Genomic DNA, 18,203 nt, shown 5'->3' with positions numbered 1-18,203 from the left:
GTCATAGTTGTGGCCAAGCTTTCCCAACTGTACTGGGATAATGTGATTTGGAAGCTGTTTCTAACATGAGTGCCAAAGCATCAGAGTAAGTGGATTAAAGTTTTTATAAGAGATGGAGGCAGGGCTACCATCCAGTGGGATCAAAACAGGATCAGTCTGATGTAGAATTAAGTTGGGAGCAGGGAACGTTCCTGTACACAGTACCTTGGCTGAAATAAACTTGTGCCAAGGACTGACTTTTCTCCTAGAGAAAGAATTAACACTTCTTTGGACTAGAAAGAGAAGTGACTATCATTTCTGGTGTGAGAAAGCTCTAGCAGTCTATCATGCTGCTGCCAGTATGAAATTACTTGAAAAGCAAACAAACTGTGTTTTACTATGTTGTTCTGAGAATATTTGACAGTCCCTGAACAGAAAATATCTGGATTTAGGCAGTCTGTGGAGAGAAAGACTTGATCAGTTTTTTGGCTACAAGCAGGATTTCTACTGGGAAGGGCTAAAATGTACTTCTCCTAAATGGAAGAACTGGCAATGTCAGGACCCATGTTTCTATTGTGCCAGACTGCCTCCTCTGTTCTTTCTTGATTTTGTGTTTTGTTAGGTAAATGATGGCTAGAGGTACATAATAGATATTTCTGTAATCTTTATCTTTTTTGAGAGATTATTTTTAGTTTCTGATTTGAAACAATCATGCTTATTTTTTTGCAGTATAAAGATGTCTAGATATTCAGGTGGACAAATCAGTTTTCTTGTTTTGTCTTTTTAGGAGGCTTGTGTGTGTGTTGTAGTCTAGCCTGTGATACTCCTGATGAAATCATGTACTCCATATATTTTTTACATAAAGGTAAGATTAACCTGTTAACTTACTATGCTTTGTTTTGGAGAATGTCACTGTGCTGAAAGAGTCACAGAATGCCTTTCAAAACAAATAACTACCAAAGTCTGCAGACAATAAACTACTGTGGCTGGTGTTTAAAGACAGCAGCTGCCTTTAGCTGCAAAGTTGACTTTCCTGCTGTAGACTTCCTGCCTGATGCTGAATGAGTAGCTTCAAACCAGTGGCCTTGTAAATGCTTATTAATTTGGTCCCTTATTTCTAGCCAGACTTTCAGGCGTGCTGAGCACAGACATCAATGAAATCTGTGGGAGCTTGCAGGTGTGTTGTACTTCTGCCATAAGGCATCTGTATGGGAAATAGAGCCAACAGCTCTTAACTTGAATGTCTATTTGGAGTTCCAGTTTAAAAAGTCATTTTCACAGCAAGAGGTGCAACACCCACTGACTCTAAGAATAGTTGCTGTGTGAGTGGTGCTCTAACTCTTAAAGTTAAGACCTTTCTTTGTTTTAAAATAATAAAAACCATTGCTTGATTTTGAGCAGAATAAAACTTGTTGTTAGCAAGATTTTCTCGTTTGATACATGGATGAGAGAAACGAATTATTTCTCAATTGAGAAGCTGCATAGTATGGAATAACTGTGTTCAAGAGGACAACATAGCTCTGTTCTACCTTAGGTGTTTACTTTCTTGTGTCAGGACGCTTTCCTTATGTCAGAACTGCACTGACATGTTGCTTTGCTGCTGGAACATTTTGGGATGGAATGAACTACATTTCTGTGTTCTTGAACGCATTAATAAATTGGAAAAGTCCTTTCTGGGTGTGACACACTGTGCATTGCACTGCTGTGAAGGGCTGATTTGCCCAGATGTGCTTGACGTGTAGCCAAAGGCTGGTTGCACTGCTTTGAGTCAACCATGGCCCTTGTACATCCTGATCTATACTAGGAAGAAACTGAAGATAAATATGGTTACATTGAGTAGCTAAGTCTGAAATGAGCTCCATGGAATGGAGCTGTTTGGTGCAGAGCTGTTTGTGGGTTCATGTAAGATTGGCCAGTCATACAAGAGACTTTTAAGACTGGTCCTGCGGTGATCACAGAAGGAGTGGTATATTGGGCCCATAAGCCATATTTTGGAGATGTATAAGGGGTTCAGTTTGTTCAGCATATGTAAACTCATCTGTAAACTTCCCATCCCTGTTAAAGCTGTCACTGCAGCATGAACAGGGGGATTATGATGTTGCAGTTCTATCCTGCAGTGCTGATATTAGCTTGCATGCACTTCGAGGCAAGTAACAAAGTGGTGATGATGAGTATACTGACTCATTGCAAGCAAATTTCAGTCAGTATTTTGTGTGAAAAACTATTTGTTTTGATACCCCTTCATCTCTGATGGTGCTGTTGGTCTTGGAGAGTTCTTTTTTTCTCTTTTAGCAGCATATATTAAGCACATTTCTCTGCTAGGATCAGGAAGTCATTTCCTGGATGAGTGACTGAAATGTGGCTCATGAGCAGCATTTTTTCCTTGGTGGTCCTGTCAGCTGTGGATTTTATATTGAATTTTCCTGCACTATTAAGTAGCATCGTGATCATGACACCATTATTTAATCTTCAGCTTTTCTCAGAGACAGACAAAGTTTGAGGGCTTTGTGCCATTCTTGCTGGGTGCCAGAAGAAGTGTGGTACAAGTCTGGAATAAAACAACAGCTGTGCTGATGCAAAGCCCATGCAAACACAGCAGGTCTGACATTGACCTATGCTTAAACTGAGCTGAACTAAACTAGAGCAACAGGGCATGCAGATAAACCAGCTGGAAATTCTTTAGAGCAGTTGAAAGATCACCAAAATGTGAAGCACAGCTATATAGAGGATTTGTGTTTGGTTTTTTTTTTGAGGAAAGGTATTTTTACACAAGCTTGCTTTGGGATGGAATGTTTCTTTAAACACAAACACAGGCTGTGCAGTGCATGGCTAGTTTTCAAGCAGTAAAGAACTGCACTGTGTAGGTACAAGTCTACTAAGTGTGCAGCAAGTCTGTTTAGGATGAAGTAAATCTGTCTGTGCGGACAACCTCATAAAACAGTCTAAAATATCCCTGTTTGGGTGCATCGGCACTGATGAAGTTTCTAGCTATAAAGTTGGGTTGTAACAAATGGTGTTTATTGTTCAGAGTTTTTTAAAGTATTATTATTTTTCCCCAGGTTACAACAAAACTTTTACAGTTTCTCTAGAAAGAACAGAATCTCATCAATTGAAGGAAGTAGCTTTTATGAATCTTGGTAGGTTACTTGGGTTACTTCCCTGTGTGATTGCCATTCTCTGTCCCTGGTAGTGAGACAAATCACTAATCCTTCTCTAGAAGGAAAGGATTTTTTTCTTGACTTTAAGTAGTTATGTTATTTTGCTGCTTTTTTTCTGCTTAACTTCTATATTTGGCATTAGATATTGCAATACCTCACTATTAGTAAGCAGCTTCCTCTGAAATTGCCTCAGAATCTGCTCTGGACATCAGCTGCTGGGTTCTTGAGTGCCTCAAGTCTCTTGAATCCTTCCCTGGAAACTCAAATGTACCACTAGTGTTTCCTGTGTTAATACAACAGCAGCTTTTAATTAACTCCTTTTATACTTCCTAGATATAATCAATTCCAACACAGAGAACTGAGCCAAATTGAGAATCATATGAAACAACCTCTTAAAGCAAATAAGGGATCAAGTGCTAAATTGACCACTGTTGTTTCTTTAAATAGACTATTATGTGGCTGCTTATTTGCCTGGCCAGTTCCTGCACCTCCTGAATATTCAACATCCTGACCTACTGTGCCATAGTTTATTTCTGACAGGTATAGTAAGACTGCTGCTTGAAATAATTTTATTGTTGTTGTGGAAATTCGATCAAATCTCTTTACATGAAAGTTATATTTCTCAAAGTTTCCTTTATTGCACAGTGTTCTGAAGAAAGAGAGGTACTGAAAAAATAAGAATGGCATTTTTGCCACTTTCTATTTTAGAAAGAAAAGATGAAGTGACATTTCATACTTCATGTATTACATATTTCTAACTTGTTCTGAAATGGAAGACGACCTTTCACTGAATTTGAAATTCTCTGCCTTGGTTTCATGGTTTCCCTTCCCCCATCTTTGCACATGGTTCTTGGTCCTCCACTGTTCTCAAATTTCACATGGAGATGTAAATTTGATTTTACATTTCCTTCCTGCAATTGAGTTGCTCTAAATGTGTGTGTTTGGAGGGTGTGGAGAGAGGAAATCTGTGTTTCCTTCACCTGATCAGGCTGATGCAATTAAATTTAGAGTCTCATCTGAGAGGCATGTTATTCCATTTCCAACAAACATGTCCTTGTGGGAAGTGGTTTATTTTTGGAAGTGGGGTGCCTTTGTTTGAAAACAGAAATCTGTTGTTCTGATTGGGTGAAGGAGATTGTGGAAACTGGTGCAGGGGCAGCATCACAGGAAGCTAATACCTGCTTTATATGGATAATGATATACTGTTCTGCCAAAAATGAGTGGGAAGCATCACTGTTGTATGGTGGGCCTGATCCCTCTGATGCAAAGGGTCTGAAATATGGTACCTGTACAGTACCATGGTGGTGAACCTTAGTACTAGCATAAATAAAGTGGTTTTGGTCTGATGCTTCAGTGAGTAATCACAGAGCAGAACCTTCCTGTTGTGGCCACTGTGATTGATGGCAAGAGATCCAAGAGTACAAGTTTGTATCATGATTCTGCATGTGAGCAGTTCTGAACTGTACCAACGATACCAATAGGTGCTAATTCTCATGTTGAACTTGTACTACTGGCCTTGTGCCCTTCTCTGTTCTATCACATGTACTCTGCTTTGCCTCAAGACAGCACAGTGAGCCTTGAATCTGTGCACCTTCTCTGTGTCAGCAATAGGGAAGGAGAGAACTGAGTATGGGCTGTGCTCCTTATCTGCTTCCTGTATCCAGCCAGCACCAATCCTCCTCCTCTTGAGCATAAAAATACCAGGGCAGCTAGTGCAAGAGGCAGACTGTTTCTTACTGCTGGGGACCTAGGAGTCTTAAGAGAAATACCGGTAGCAGCTGAATTTTATGTTCTTACTTCTTTTTATTGTGAAAACCAATGTCCTTCAGGTGAGGATGCAAGAATTGACACGTTACAAAATTATCCCATCCGATCCCCACTCGTGTCAACAATTTTGGATTGCGAAGCAGGGAGTCTGTATGCTGTAAGCATCAGTGACAGCACCTTGCTGCAGCTCCTACAGAAGAGCAAACAAGACAGTGAGAGATTGGCAGCTCTACATTGCGCCCTGCTCTACTTCCAACACACAGAAGATTTGGAAATGCAGGTGGGAAAGGAGCTTCCTCTAATTTTTCAGTGACTGATGGTTACAGTGACTGATGGTTACATGAAGCAGGGTCAGGGCATAAATGATATCAGACAACGAAAGGTCCTGATTCAGATGGACCTTTTGGCAGTGCCAGGAGGCTCATCAGCTGGGCTGCCCTAAACCCCTTTATTGGTCTAGGCTGTCCTGAAAACATTTGTATCTGCATCACTACTTATGCCAAGTGTTACTACCAAAACCAAAGTTTTTTAGTCTTTTATAAATATTCTCAAACAGAGAGCTGGGACAAACTCCCTGTTCTCATTCTGACAGATTATTCGGTGGATTTCTGAGAACCTGTCGACATGTCATTCTTTTGACCCCATTCAAGAATTTATTGTCGGTAGGTATTTCTTTTCCTGAGTCCTGAGTTTTCCTGCACACTCTAGTTGTCACTGAAGAAGAAGAAGCCACGATGTTACAAACTCTCTTATTTCCAAACTTTTTGGTTATGATTTATGTTAACTGACCTGCATTTTATGGTGTTAAGAGACATCATCAGTAGTTTAGAAGACATACAGATATCTCAAAATCAGATTGGCAGTAAAACTTTTCAAATGCATTCTTCTTCTCTCTAATGGGACAAATGGATTTATCATTATTTTAGGTCTCCGGAGATTGGAGCTGAGTAACAAATCTCCTCTAGCCTAGCCCAAACCATTTTTCATAAGGATTTGGCATATCATGATATTCTCTTCTAGTAGGTAATTCCTCAGTCTAGCCAGGGCATAGTCTTTCTTCAAAGGACCCCTGCAGTGCTGAGCTGTAGCCAAGCAGCTGACCCAGCCCTGCAGCCATCTGGACTTCTCTTCCTCCTTTTGTGCACAGAATGGGACCAGTTCCACCATGGAGGAAGCTGTTTCAGAGGCAGCAGCAGGATTTGTCCCCAAAAAAAGTGTCAGACAATGAACTATGAAGCCTACTCTTGTTAACTGATAGTTTATACAATCTTGCCCTTATAAGTGTTTTTACATTGCATTCAGCCTCCCTGTACTGCAGAATGTGTCCAGAAACTCAAAACCTGGATAAACTTTTGCCCTACACATCATTGCTTGACTGGATTGGGGTAAGATAACAGCTGGTGCTTTAATTGATAGATAGAGGGTCTGTTTTTTTCTCCTTTAATACAGCTTTTAACTTGTGTGTCTTACCTTTTCATAGATATGCTCTGAATCAATGTCTCTGCTTTATGCCTGTTTTAGTTTGCCAAGTCTTACCCTTTGTGGTGCTTTCCATAAATAAGTTTTTTTGCAACAAAAGCATTTATAAAACAAGAACAGCTACTGTAATCAAATGGATGATTAAATATCTCAGTTTTCATAATGAAGTATTAATTTATTCTTTATCATATGAGGTTTATAATGAATACAGAATACATTTAACAGCAAAATCATGCAGTTATTTCCAAGACAAACAGTATCAATAGAGTTAAAATTTGCTAGTAAGCTTGCAGAAGTAAAATAACTTCAGGCAAGACTTTACAGTTAGAGAAAATAGCATATTTTAATTTCTCTTATCAGACACTGTTCTAATATGTTGTCTTTTTTAAATTGAGGGTATGGTTTTGGCTAGCTAGCTACTTTCACAGAGGAAATGGATAGTGGAGATTCATCTAGATCCCAAACAGGCCCACATTCTGTGCTAAATTATAAGACTATAAATAATTTGTCTGTATTTCTAGGTTGTGCCTGGAGTAATATGTGCAACAGACATTATTTCCCTACCTGTGTTAGAGGTAAGTTCCAGTATAAAACAACATTTGTATTTGCAGATTAGGAGCTGCTTTTTTTGTGGGAGAGGGGTATGCTAAATGCTAATGAAGCAGTGGCCCTGAAGCCCTATCCAAAAATAGCTGTGAACAGAAAATTACCCTATTTGAAATTATTTATGCATTTATCAGTTATTCAGACTGATGCTTGCTAGCTCAAAGATGTATTTTTAATTCCCTTTCTGAAGACACTTCTATTCAACAGGGAGGATTCTCCAAAAATTAATTCTTGTTAGATCTGATTGATACCACTTCATTTTGTGACTTTGGTAAGCTGAAGGAAGAGTTGACACGGGCATAACAGGCACATAGGATTTCTCTGTATGTCTACATATGCCCACTTTAAGGGATATTTCATTGTGCTGCCACTGGTATGAATGGTTTGTGACCCTCTCACTTTCTTTTGTCTGGAGCATCCTGTAATTGCACTGATGTCAGGGCTTTGGCTACTAAATCTAGACAAATTCCTGCACAGCCTGGAAAGGGCAGTGAGCTGGATAGGGAGAGCACACACTGTTTGGGTAGGAAATTGTACTTTCTGTTGAAAACAACATGAATGATTCTTCCTGTCTTCCCATTCCACTCCCTCAACTCCAGTTTAGAGAGGCAACTTAAAATTTTTCAAAGTATTCTCGTACAAAATCTGACAGAGGATTTTAATAAGCAGTTTGTTGTGGAGAGCTATGGGAAGAATTAAGAGTTTAGACACAACAGTACCAGCAACACATGAGATTAGGCTCTGCATACATGACAGTATTTGTTCCATCTTTGAAGAGGTGAGAATCTGTTTCTTTCCCAGTGCTTATAATTAGTCATAAAGCTTCACTCTTCACAAAATGTTTTAAAAGTCAGTGAAATAGTCCACTGCTTCCTCACTTTGCAGCAGTGCATTACAGCCGTGCTGCACAAATTCATAGGGTTCCTGGTTCCTGTCAGGGAATCAGGCTTCACATGCTTTGCTTGGGAAGGTTGCCCTGAGAGCTGAGACACCTGGGAAAATCAGATCTTGAGAAAATTTGTTGCTAGATAATCCGTGTAACTCATTGAGGTCAAAGTTAGCAAGCCTTTAATTTGTCTGAGATTGAACCTCAAGCCCCTGGGGGCACATGCCTTTAGCAGCTATACTTCCTGATTGTGGAACTCATTTCCTATTTCTGTCTGAAACCTAAACAGATTGAAAAGGTCAGAGTTGAACTAATGACAAATATTTCCTGCTACTTTTGACTTCATTTGTTCTGACTCTTGCATGAGGACAAAGATGGTAATACACAGGGTAAGGTTTAGTGCTCTGACTGCTTTGTACCACTTCGGTGTCACAAACCCACCATGGCTCAAGTTCAAGTGGTCTGTTGGTGTTTCAGTTGGTGCATGTTGTTGGCATCAGAAGTCAGACCCTGGTGAAAGATCTGGTCCTACAAGTAGTGTTTCTTCTGCAGAGATTTTATGGCATTTCACAGACAGAATGGTGAATTGTTACTTTGAGAAGGTTTTCTGGAGTTCTTGAGCCTATGAGTTGTTGAGAGCCTTTGGGAGGGCTATGTCCATATTCACAAAAAAATCGAGCTATTTGGATATCAGTTGTGTTTTTATCACTAAATTCCTGTTCAGCAAGATATATTGAGAGAGTCTGGGAGAAAGGGGGAATGGTCAGTCCAATTGTCAAAAAGCTTTACATAAGGATTGCAGTTAATGTCCAATGCCACCCCTCCCTTTTTAAACAAAAAACAAACTTGAAGGGGTGCAAACAGACTTGATCAGAAAGGGAGAAGGAAGGGGCAGGAGGAAGAAGGGAAGAAAATAAAATAGGAGGTCCAGGAGAAGAGTGAGAATGGATAGTGAGAGAAGTTGTCAGAGCACAGGAAGAGACAACCTCTCCTGCATGCTGCACCTGAGCCACTGGGGCACAGAGTGATGTTTTAAGGAGTAGCTGCCTGTGCAGCTGCACAGTTTGTTACACAGCTCTCTGAATACTGTCACTGCTGGGGAGATACAGCACTACAGTCCAGAGAGGACATGGGCCTCTTGGAGGTAATTGTTCCCCTACATCTTTTCAAAGGGGTAGAGCAGAGAGCTCTCTATCTTCAGTTAAAAATCCACTACTTATGAAAGGCTTCATGGGAGCTTTTCATGGATTGCAACCTGGTAAGGCCTTGCTTTGGCTTCTGGCAATACAACATCTTCTAGGTGTTCATGCTTGGATATGTATTCTTGACTCTAGAAATGTCTGCAAAATAAACACCTAAGCAGAGGAAGCCTTCTCTTTCTAGTCCTTGCCCTGATGATCCTCAAGAAACAACTATAATTAAAAAAATCCTTTATTTTAAACTTTTGACTTTTTAATTAGATCTAATGCAATGCAGGTTTTCAGAATTAAAAGCAGACACCACTGAAGTCTACCACTTCCTGTTACAGATTTAGTACATGAAAGAAAATTGCTGTCTTGCTTCTCACCACCACATATCAAAGGAAGTTCGGTATAGCCTGAACACAGTTTTGCAGTGGTGGTGCTGCCGCAGTTGCATGGATCGGTCACTAGATGATACTCTTTTGCTGTATTTGATGTTTCTCAGGTTTCATATTGGTAACATTTAGGCTACATCCTGCAGTAGTAGAATCTCATAAGATTGTAAGAGTGTAGATCTCATAAGTCAGCTCCAACAGAGGGAACATATGGTGCCATATGCACTCCTAGTTTGCAGCTGCTAAAGATAACTAACATGAAGCAAAACCCGAGATTTATTTTTCTCTGCTGCAGCTACAATAATAAAGTGACAATAGACACTGGCAGCAAGAGGAAAGTGGCTGGCAGGATTGAGTCTTTGAAATTTATTTTCCTTGACAAATTGTAGTTTATAGTAGGAAGTGGTTTCTTCCTTCTGAGGTTTTCTTTTAAAGTTTTTGTCGTTGTAGAAAAGTAGAGGGGAGAGAGCAAAATCCAACATGTTAATGCAAGATGGAGAAATCCTGTGAACTCAAACTTGTCTTTATTCAAATGTCGCTACTGTAGTGTCTGTATTTGAAGGTAATGTATATTAAGAGGGGCAAGAACAGCTCATACCATCTCTTGTTTTTTTAAAACTGCCAAAAAGATTTGCCTTAATCTCATCTCTTCCTCAACCATGATCACATCTCCCCACATTTATAAACAACAGCTTCAAATCTTTATACCCAGTCCAAGAACTAGCTCAGGAAACCAGTGTGGTTTTGTTTGGGTTTTTTCCTCCTGTCTGTTCACAGCTGAGTTTAAATTAATTTTAGCATTAGAGTCAAATGTTTTAGAATTGATATGGGAATGTTTGGATTTTGTTTCTTTTCTGGGATGAGGCACTGATTTTGAGGTTGGTAAATGGATGTTTGTAATCTAAATGTTAATACAGATTGAAAATAGTGGCAGCTGTCAGGGCCATGGTGATATTCCTCTATTTGGAACTACCAGAAACCCAGAATGGGATTTATTTGACCAAATGTAAACATTTACATCTATATGAGTTGCGTAAGGCTCCTTTTACAGTCAGAGGAAGTCTAGACAATATGGCCAGTGTAGTCTGTGGTGCAGTTCTTCCCATCCCAAACTTGTGAAATGGGTCAGATGAATTATGATACAGAAGTATTCATTTCTTCCCAGTGACTTAAAAGGATACTGATATGGCAAAGTATCTACACTACAGGCACCAAGTCTTGACTTCAAGTTTAAGTAAGTGCTACCCCTGCCATGAAATCAAGAGAAATTAATTTAGCTTTTTTGGTTTAACTTTTTTCACCTAGATTGTTCTGAAGGTACATTAATCACATGTCTCTGCAGTCACTTAGTGAGAGGGTGATGAGGTATTTCTTTAACAGTGCAGTCTGTATTCATGCTTTCCCTGCAATACTTTGCAGTTCCAAAACTCCAAAGGCTTCTGGGAGAAACTCAACTCAAACTTGGAGAGTGTGAAGTATGCAGAGCCACAGTTGCACTACCACAATAATGTGCTCAGGAGGGAATGGCGTAACCTTTCAGAAGAGGTGAGTGCACGTGCCCTGAAACAGCCTCCAGTGCTGCCTCTGAAGTGGGTGTTTTAAAGCCAAGCATGGACAAGTTGTCTTTTTCATTTTGAAGATAAATAAATTGTAATCTGATTATGAGAAGTGCAAAGACTTGCAGTCATTTCACTTAAGGTGAAGTTAAGCGTGTAAGTTTGACTCTCTAAAAATAATGCAAGAAATTAAACAAAAGCAGAGCTTGCACTATATTGTTGTGTGGGTTAGATGTGTGTGAGTCCCTATGAGCATGGATAGTTGGAAGGTGGGTTGAAGTCCCACTGTGCATTATTCCCATTCAAAGGGAAAAACAGCTTCATTTCTCATCTACATTCTGTCAGGGAGTATTTTAATTGGTCTTCTGCTTTGTGCATTCATGGATTTTTGTTTGTTTACAAACCAGAGAGAAGAGAGAAGAACCACAGCATATTTGAGGAATATTTTTGAAAATGCCAAAAAGTACGTACTGGTTTCTATTGTATTTATGCTTTCTTACTTTGTGCAAGAATATTGGAGGATTTAGTGAGTAATTTCATTGGTTAGTTAGATATCTGATTAGATAGCTTTAAAGAAGATTATTCAGGTGAAAATCAATTATTGGAGTCCTTGTAATCACCATGGGATGATCTGAAATACCCACAGGCTTCTAGAGCTGGGGAATTTATGAGAGATATGAAGAGTTATTCTTATGAAACCTAGACATATAGGGGTTTTTTAATGCTATTTAATATTTTTACTAAATGTAGTCACGAGTACTGTCCTCATATTTCTTTAGCTATCTTTGAAAGATCAAAGATTCATTAAAGTGTTTTTATGACCTTATGAAATCCTGTAGAGTATTGCATATGAAGCACACTGATTTTTGTTTCAAACCCCAGGGTGCTTTCTCATCTGGACACTTGGGACTCTGGTAAGTAAAACTTGTCTCAATGTACTTAGCTGTAAGGTTTATTTTAGTATTTCCATCTAGCCGTTGTTTGCTAAAAATAAATTGCTGTGTGTGTTTTCAGCACAGAAGAGTCTGAGGAATTAAGATAAGCAGTTATTAAACTGGAAGAAAACTTTCATGTACTGACTAGGAAATGCTTGAAGAAAAAGTTCCTACTTCATATTGGATCTAACAATATAAGCAGTAGAACTTTGCCTGCCTAAGGATTTTCTTCTTCAATGACACCATGTTACAGCTACCTTTGCAACAATCAGAACTTGTGCAGGAGATTAGAGCTGGTGAAAAATCATGGTGTGGAAAAGGCAGATGTAATCAATTTCCCTAGGCCAGGAGCACTGGAGATTTTGTGATGTTCAGTTCCTGTCACAAATAATTAAAACTGAATTTAGTAGTGAATTGTGTTCCTGCTCTTCACACATCAGCTGTGAAATGATGCTGATCTAAGTGGTGCTCTCACCTTTTATTACCATGAATTTTCAGTGCACTCATTTCTAGCCCCTAACACCAGTCATCTGTGCCACTGCTAGTTATTGCAGTGGTCTCTGACTTTAAGGGGCCTTATATCAACTTAGTGAGCCTCAGCTTCATGCTTTCAAAGGTGGTGATTGATGAAGCAGTCAGATGTTTAACTGTTAATAGAGAATTTTTAAATAGCTGCCAGCCAGTAACAAGCATCAATGTAGCATGTCTTCCCTGTAGATTTGTCCTCAAGTCCCTTAAAATCAAGCAGCACAGGTCTTTCTGCTGCTAAATGTTGAAGTAATTATATTTCGATGTGAGCAAAAATAGCTGAAAATTTGTAAAAAATTGGCGCTTGGTTCTGTAAAATGTTGACTTGATTTTATGCTACATGATGAAATAGGAGATTGTTTTTCTTCCTTTGCTGTTCCTAGATGGGAAGCACTGATTAGGAAATACAGGTTATTAATTTTAGTAGATACTATAACCTCTTTCCATTTAGTTAGAAAATTATGTTCTTCTCATAATGGTCTGCAAATCTGAGTAACAGGAGCCACACCATGGGAGAGAACTAGGAAAGTGGGAGGTGATTCCCTGGAGTATTTCCTTCCTGTCTAGCCATTTCCTTGGAAGACCCATGCAGCTGTTTTAGCTTGTTTGTTTGTAAATGATGAGATCTGAATAGCATATGCACTTGCACTGGTGTTACCAGAAGGTTCTCTGTGTCTCTTTGCTTTCTTGAGTCACCACACTGTGACAAGTCTTAAATATCAAAGGAAAGAGGAAGAAGATAGCAGATAAAGGGTGATTTTCCATTTCTCAGTTCTGTTATGCAGTCCATAATTCTTCACTATCTTAGTTCTGTAGAAGAGTAGATCAAACCACAACTTCTGGTTGTTTGTAAGTGTGTTCCTAAGTGCTTTTGAAGCTGGTTGAAGTTTCGTGGTATTTCTGCAGTGTCATGTCCTTGAATGATTCTTGCTCTGTTTATTTCAGAGGCGAGGCTTGTACCTCTCTTTGAAGAGGAGGATTATCAGCAGCAATTACTAATGGGACTGGTATGTGCTTTTGTCAGCGTGCACTAGGGGACGCACAACCTCCACAAATATATTGAAAGTGAGCTTCTAAGTTCCAGTGCTGAGCTCAGTCTCACCGAGAGTAGCTATGGGGCAAACATAGTTCCTAAGTTTTAGAACTCATAGTCAGGATACCATCTTAAAGGTCATCATAAGGCATAAGGGAAAAACAGCAACTGAAAGTTGATTTGTCAAAATGTTTTTTCCGATTACAACTTCAGCTAGAAACTGTTATTCTGTCTTCCTGGAGTTCATCTTAATCTGTCACTTCTTTTTGGACTATTTTACATCTTTAAAACATTGAAGATTGCAGATCTTCTTGCTCCTCAATTTAACAGCTTTTTTTACTGTCTCCTTTTCTTTCTACCTCGCTGCTGGGACTGCTTCATCTCCTGCACTGTTTTCCGCAGTGACCTCTCTAAACGATCTACCATTTATGTGCTTATGGGTAATATATCCTGTCTCAAACTCCTACCTGTCCTTCCTCTGTCTAAATACACATCCTTACTTATGTCTTTTTCTCTTACTGTTAAACCCAAAGGAAATTCTTTGGCATGCACTGGAAAGTCTCAGCAGTGCATCTGTGAAGAGCATATCAACACTGTCCTATCTGTTCACCTCTGAGGCAATTTTTCCTTCTTTTCAGTCTTGTCACCTTGTTTCCAAGTCTTGCCTCTCATTCTCTGAAGCTTCTCTGCATTCCTTCCCCACTGTTTATTCAGACAGATCCAAAAGCAGGTCACTGCTGTCCTTTGTCTATGCCTTCCTCATACCTGTGTTGCTGTCTTGACACATTTGAGATAAATCTACATGTAAATTCCCTGAGACAGAGATTTTTATTTGCTCCAGTTTTACTCTGAGCTTTGAAACAAATCATGCTGCTTAGTAATTCTCAGCCAAGAGCCAGCATGGACTTGAGTTGCAATCTGAAGCCATGCAAGGTCAGTGAGTATTTAAGAAAGGAGAGAGTAGGGAGTGGCATGGACTGTGTGATAACAAACACTCAATTTTAAAGGCTTTACAATTAATGTTTAACCTGAAATTGCCATTAATCACTCTGTTTCTCAGGTTCTTGGCTACTACTACAAACTGTACTTGAGCTAGTTTTCTCTGAGAGATTTTATGAAATACTTAGATTCTCAGGACTCAGCGCTCATATTTAAATCCTTCTTTCTCCCCGTTCACTTGGCTTGACACAGAGAGATGTAAGAACTGTAAGCTTTTTCTCTTTGATGTCACTGAAAGTTCAACTTAGCACTCATTTGCTGAATTTGCTGTCTTGAATATTCACATCTGCTGTTGAATTTAGCAAGACTGGACTGTAGCTTGGGATCTCACTCTGAACTGGAGTTTCATAATGCAGAAACATTTTGTTGAGCCAGTCCCTATTGATCTGGCCCTACACTTGCTGCAGCTTTTGTATCTCTTTGAAGATGCTCAAGGACACTGAATTGTTGGGTTTGTTTTTTTTTCCTAGATGGTTGCTCAGCTAAAGGATCACCTTATGAGACATCTACAATATGTAGGAAAAAAGAAGATTGACCAAATAGTTTTGGATTACGTTGCAAACCTGGTTAGTTGGATTTCATAGTCACTGTTTTGAGTAAGCATGCACTAGTTGAATGGTAGATCCTTGGGTATGTAGGATTTGTATATATATGTATATATTTGATGGGAGGAGGTTGGTTTTAAGATATTTAAACATATTTTTCAGCTTAATATTGTATGTATTGATAAAGGAAATGAATAATATTTAAGTATTTTTAAAAGAGTTATACTGGTCACTCAGAATACAGAAGAAACTGTTCTCTTTACAGCTTGTACGAATATGCTCTACTCACAGAAATGAAAATGGTAACTGATAAGTTCAAAGAATGATCGTTAGATCCATTTAGTTGCCTCTAGAAAACATTGCTGCAAGTTCTGAATAATAGAGGTGCCACCAGGGGAAATACAAATTAATTAAAAAAGATTTCACTACAATATGACACATGGGTAAAGCATCACCGCTCCTACGTACTGCCTTCATTGGGCTTGTTTTGCGTGACAGGAGACAGAGTTTTGCATGAAGAGATCTGTGTAAACTACGGTGAAAATTTTTCTGTCTTTCCTCCTCTTAAGAGAAACTTTAAAAAAAAAAAGAGCTCTGAAAACTGTGACTGTTGTGCACAGAAATTATTGTACCTGTCTTTGTTTGTCTCAATGTCATGTCCTTTAAGCACAGAAAAGCTTCTGTGGCAACTACTAAATCCTGTTCTTCGTGCAAGCCCTGCCACAGGGTTCAGTAGAAACTCCCCACAGTGGTGTTTTCTGGGAATGGAAACCTTGGGAAACTTTCTTGAGGCTGCTGATGCTTGCAACTCTTCAGAAGTCCTGTGCAAGTCAGCTGTGCTGTCAACCTTACAACATTCTCTGAACTGCTGCAGCTTCACTGCCATTACTGACTTTTCAGGCCTCACTTTATAGCTTGACAAGTTATTTCACTGGTAACTGGCAGGCTTTTCTGCATCTGTGTAGAAAAGAAGATGAAGATAAAACTAATGGCTGATTAAAATAGGAACAGTACAACAGGAACCAAAGCTTTGTACCTGAAAATGGTGGTGAAAAAGCATAAGTGGAATGCTTGTTCTCCTTTCATTCAATTTCTAGTAATAGTTTGTTCACTTTTAATAAAAACTTAAGATAAAAAATATGAAAACACCCATACAACCTTGATCTGCAAGACTAAATTATTGTAGACTAAATCTTGAAAAATAAACCTCAGCCCTCCCCACTAGTGAACTCTCAAGATTAATTTTTTTTTAATGTCACTAACAGTAAGAATTCTCTCCACTCAGTTGACAGGCTTATTCTTAGAAAAGCTACTATAAACAAAGATAACCCTGAGATTAGCTCAGCTGGTTAGAGCATGGTGATAATAGCACCAAGGTCATGGGTTTGATCTCTGTAAGGGCCATTCACTTAAGAGTTGGACTTGATGATCCTTGTGGGTCTCTTTCAACTTAGAATATTCTGTGATTCTATAATAATGTGTTTCTAAAAGTTGCTTCTGCCCTCTGGCTGGTGCATGTTAGGTACTGCTTGGAAAACTTTAAAGTTATGTCATTATTAGATGTGAGTTTCCCCTCATCTTAATCAGAAACTCTTACATCTTAAACCTTTCTATATCCTAAGTGTTTGAATTCTTCAGGGGAATTTCTTTGAGTCTTCCAACAATTAATTGTAGCATCAGCACCATGTAGCTGAGCTATTGAAACTAGTGAAACAGAAGAGATTTGAAATTATTTGCTTGTCTGTTTGCCATCATAAAATAATTTTTTATTATGTTCAGGAACCCAGGAGTGGCTGAGAATAGGGCTCTGTGGTGTGTAGTCACTGTGTAAATCCGTTGCAGCTGAAGTCAGAGTAGCCAAGACCTGGGAGCATTGACAGTTTCTCATGAAACAACAGACAAGGGCTGATTGCTGTCAGAGAACTGGGTGTACTTGTATACAGAGAAGTAACATGGGGAAGTGTGAATGGCATGTGTTGGTGGCAACTCCTTCTTTGCCAGTGTGTGCCTGGTTCCCAGTCCATGTGCCACCATGCCTGCAGTAGTTTTTTGTGTGTCCATAGTCTCTCTCTCCCCTGCAATTACTTTATCTTAGCTTTACTGCATATCTGTTTCTTTCACTCTTTTCATTTCAGTGAGGCAGGAAAGGGGAGAAATAACTTACAGAAGCAGTGTGACAGAAGAACTGACAGCAAGCGGAAGGGGAGGCAGGGTGAACAGGCAGCCCGTGGCACAGAAAAGAGACAGACCTGAATACACTTGCTCTGCAGGTCACTGCAGTAGCTGCACCTTTTCCTCTGATGTCTGTGGCCATTTCCTTCTGATGTGGGCTCAGCTGCAGAGGAATAGAAGACAGACACCATTTGGATTTGAGTTTCCTCAGAAGAAGTTGTCATATCCTCTGTGCAGGAGGGGATCTGGAAGAGAGCAAGACCTTGTCTCACTCCCTTTTCTCCTTTGCTCATGATTCCTTTGCTCCTGATTCTTTTCTTTGGCTGCTCCCGTGTCTTTGCCATAGAAACAGCCACAGGAGATGAGAACTTATGGTTCCTAATTACTTTAGTGGAACTTCACTCTCCTTGTTCCAGGCAGCATTGCCTGGAAATGCAGATGTTTCAAGGCAGCAAGGACAGCACTGTCAGCCTAGACCCTCCTGCATGCAGTCTCACTGTTGGTCATGTGTTCTCTCATTACTTTAGAGCACTCCAAGGGAGATGTCTTCTGGTACTTGCCCCAAAAAACTTTGTATTATGTATCCTTGTTACTCAATGAAAAATGGCCTTGCCTGGTATTGGTGTAGCTCTTAACTTGGTTCCCCCAGAGAACCTCTGCTAACCTTGGACAGGAAACTGTCTGTGCTCCCTCTATCAAACAGATAATGTTTGCTTTCTCTCATGCACATTATCCTGTGTATTATATTCTGCAAAAAAGTCTGAGACATGACTTCTCTTTCTGTTTGTGTTTTCTGCAATGTCTGTGGTAGACGCTGATCTCCAAAGTGAGTCATGCTGTTGGTGAAGGTATCACGCCACAAGCATGCATGTATTTAAGATTCAAGTATGTTGTGATAGTGAAGTTGGCTATGACTTAAGAAGCTGTTAGCTTTCTATACTCAGCAAAAGCTGTACAGTGTGCTATGGTATTAAGCAAAAAAGT

General features: G+C 39.5%; 1 protein-coding gene across 5 annotated transcripts in view; it reads left to right on the top strand.

Annotated features, from left to right (window-relative positions):
• Positions 1-18,203, top strand: part of GSAP (gamma-secretase activating protein) — a 43,710-nt gene that overhangs the window by 16,461 nt on the left and 9,046 nt on the right. For 2 of the 5 annotated variants that reach the window (XR_001874172.1, XM_017811441.1), the window contains exons 13-24: positions 767-844; positions 3,039-3,116; positions 3,585-3,677; positions 4,967-5,184; positions 5,497-5,566; positions 6,207-6,289; positions 6,905-6,958; positions 10,871-10,996; positions 11,415-11,470; positions 11,890-11,921; positions 13,416-13,477; positions 14,973-15,068. Coding sequence is in view for 4 of the 5 variants with exons in the window: in XM_017811441.1 (XP_017666930.1) it covers positions 767-844; positions 3,039-3,116; positions 3,585-3,677; positions 4,967-5,184; positions 5,497-5,566; positions 6,207-6,289; positions 6,905-6,958; positions 10,871-10,996; positions 11,415-11,470; positions 11,890-11,921; positions 13,416-13,477; positions 14,973-15,068 (1,046 nt within the window). In the remaining variant the exon portion in view is untranslated. The remainder of the gene's footprint in view (positions 1-766; positions 845-3,038; positions 3,117-3,584; positions 3,678-4,966; positions 5,185-5,496; positions 5,567-6,206; positions 6,290-6,904; positions 6,959-10,870; positions 10,997-11,414; positions 11,471-11,889; positions 11,922-13,415; positions 13,478-14,972; positions 15,069-18,203) is intronic. The other 3 variants (XM_017811442.1, XM_017811443.1, XM_017811444.1) reach the window with 3 other exon arrangements.

Source organism: Lepidothrix coronata, unplaced genomic scaffold, assembly GCF_001604755.1.
Source record: "Lepidothrix coronata isolate B3197 unplaced genomic scaffold, Lepidothrix_coronata-1.0 Scaffold32, whole genome shotgun sequence".
NCBI lineage: Eukaryota > Metazoa > Chordata > Aves > Passeriformes > Pipridae > Lepidothrix > Lepidothrix coronata.
Note: the sequence above shows the minus strand (reverse complement) of the source record. Positions and strands in the feature narration are given on the sequence as shown.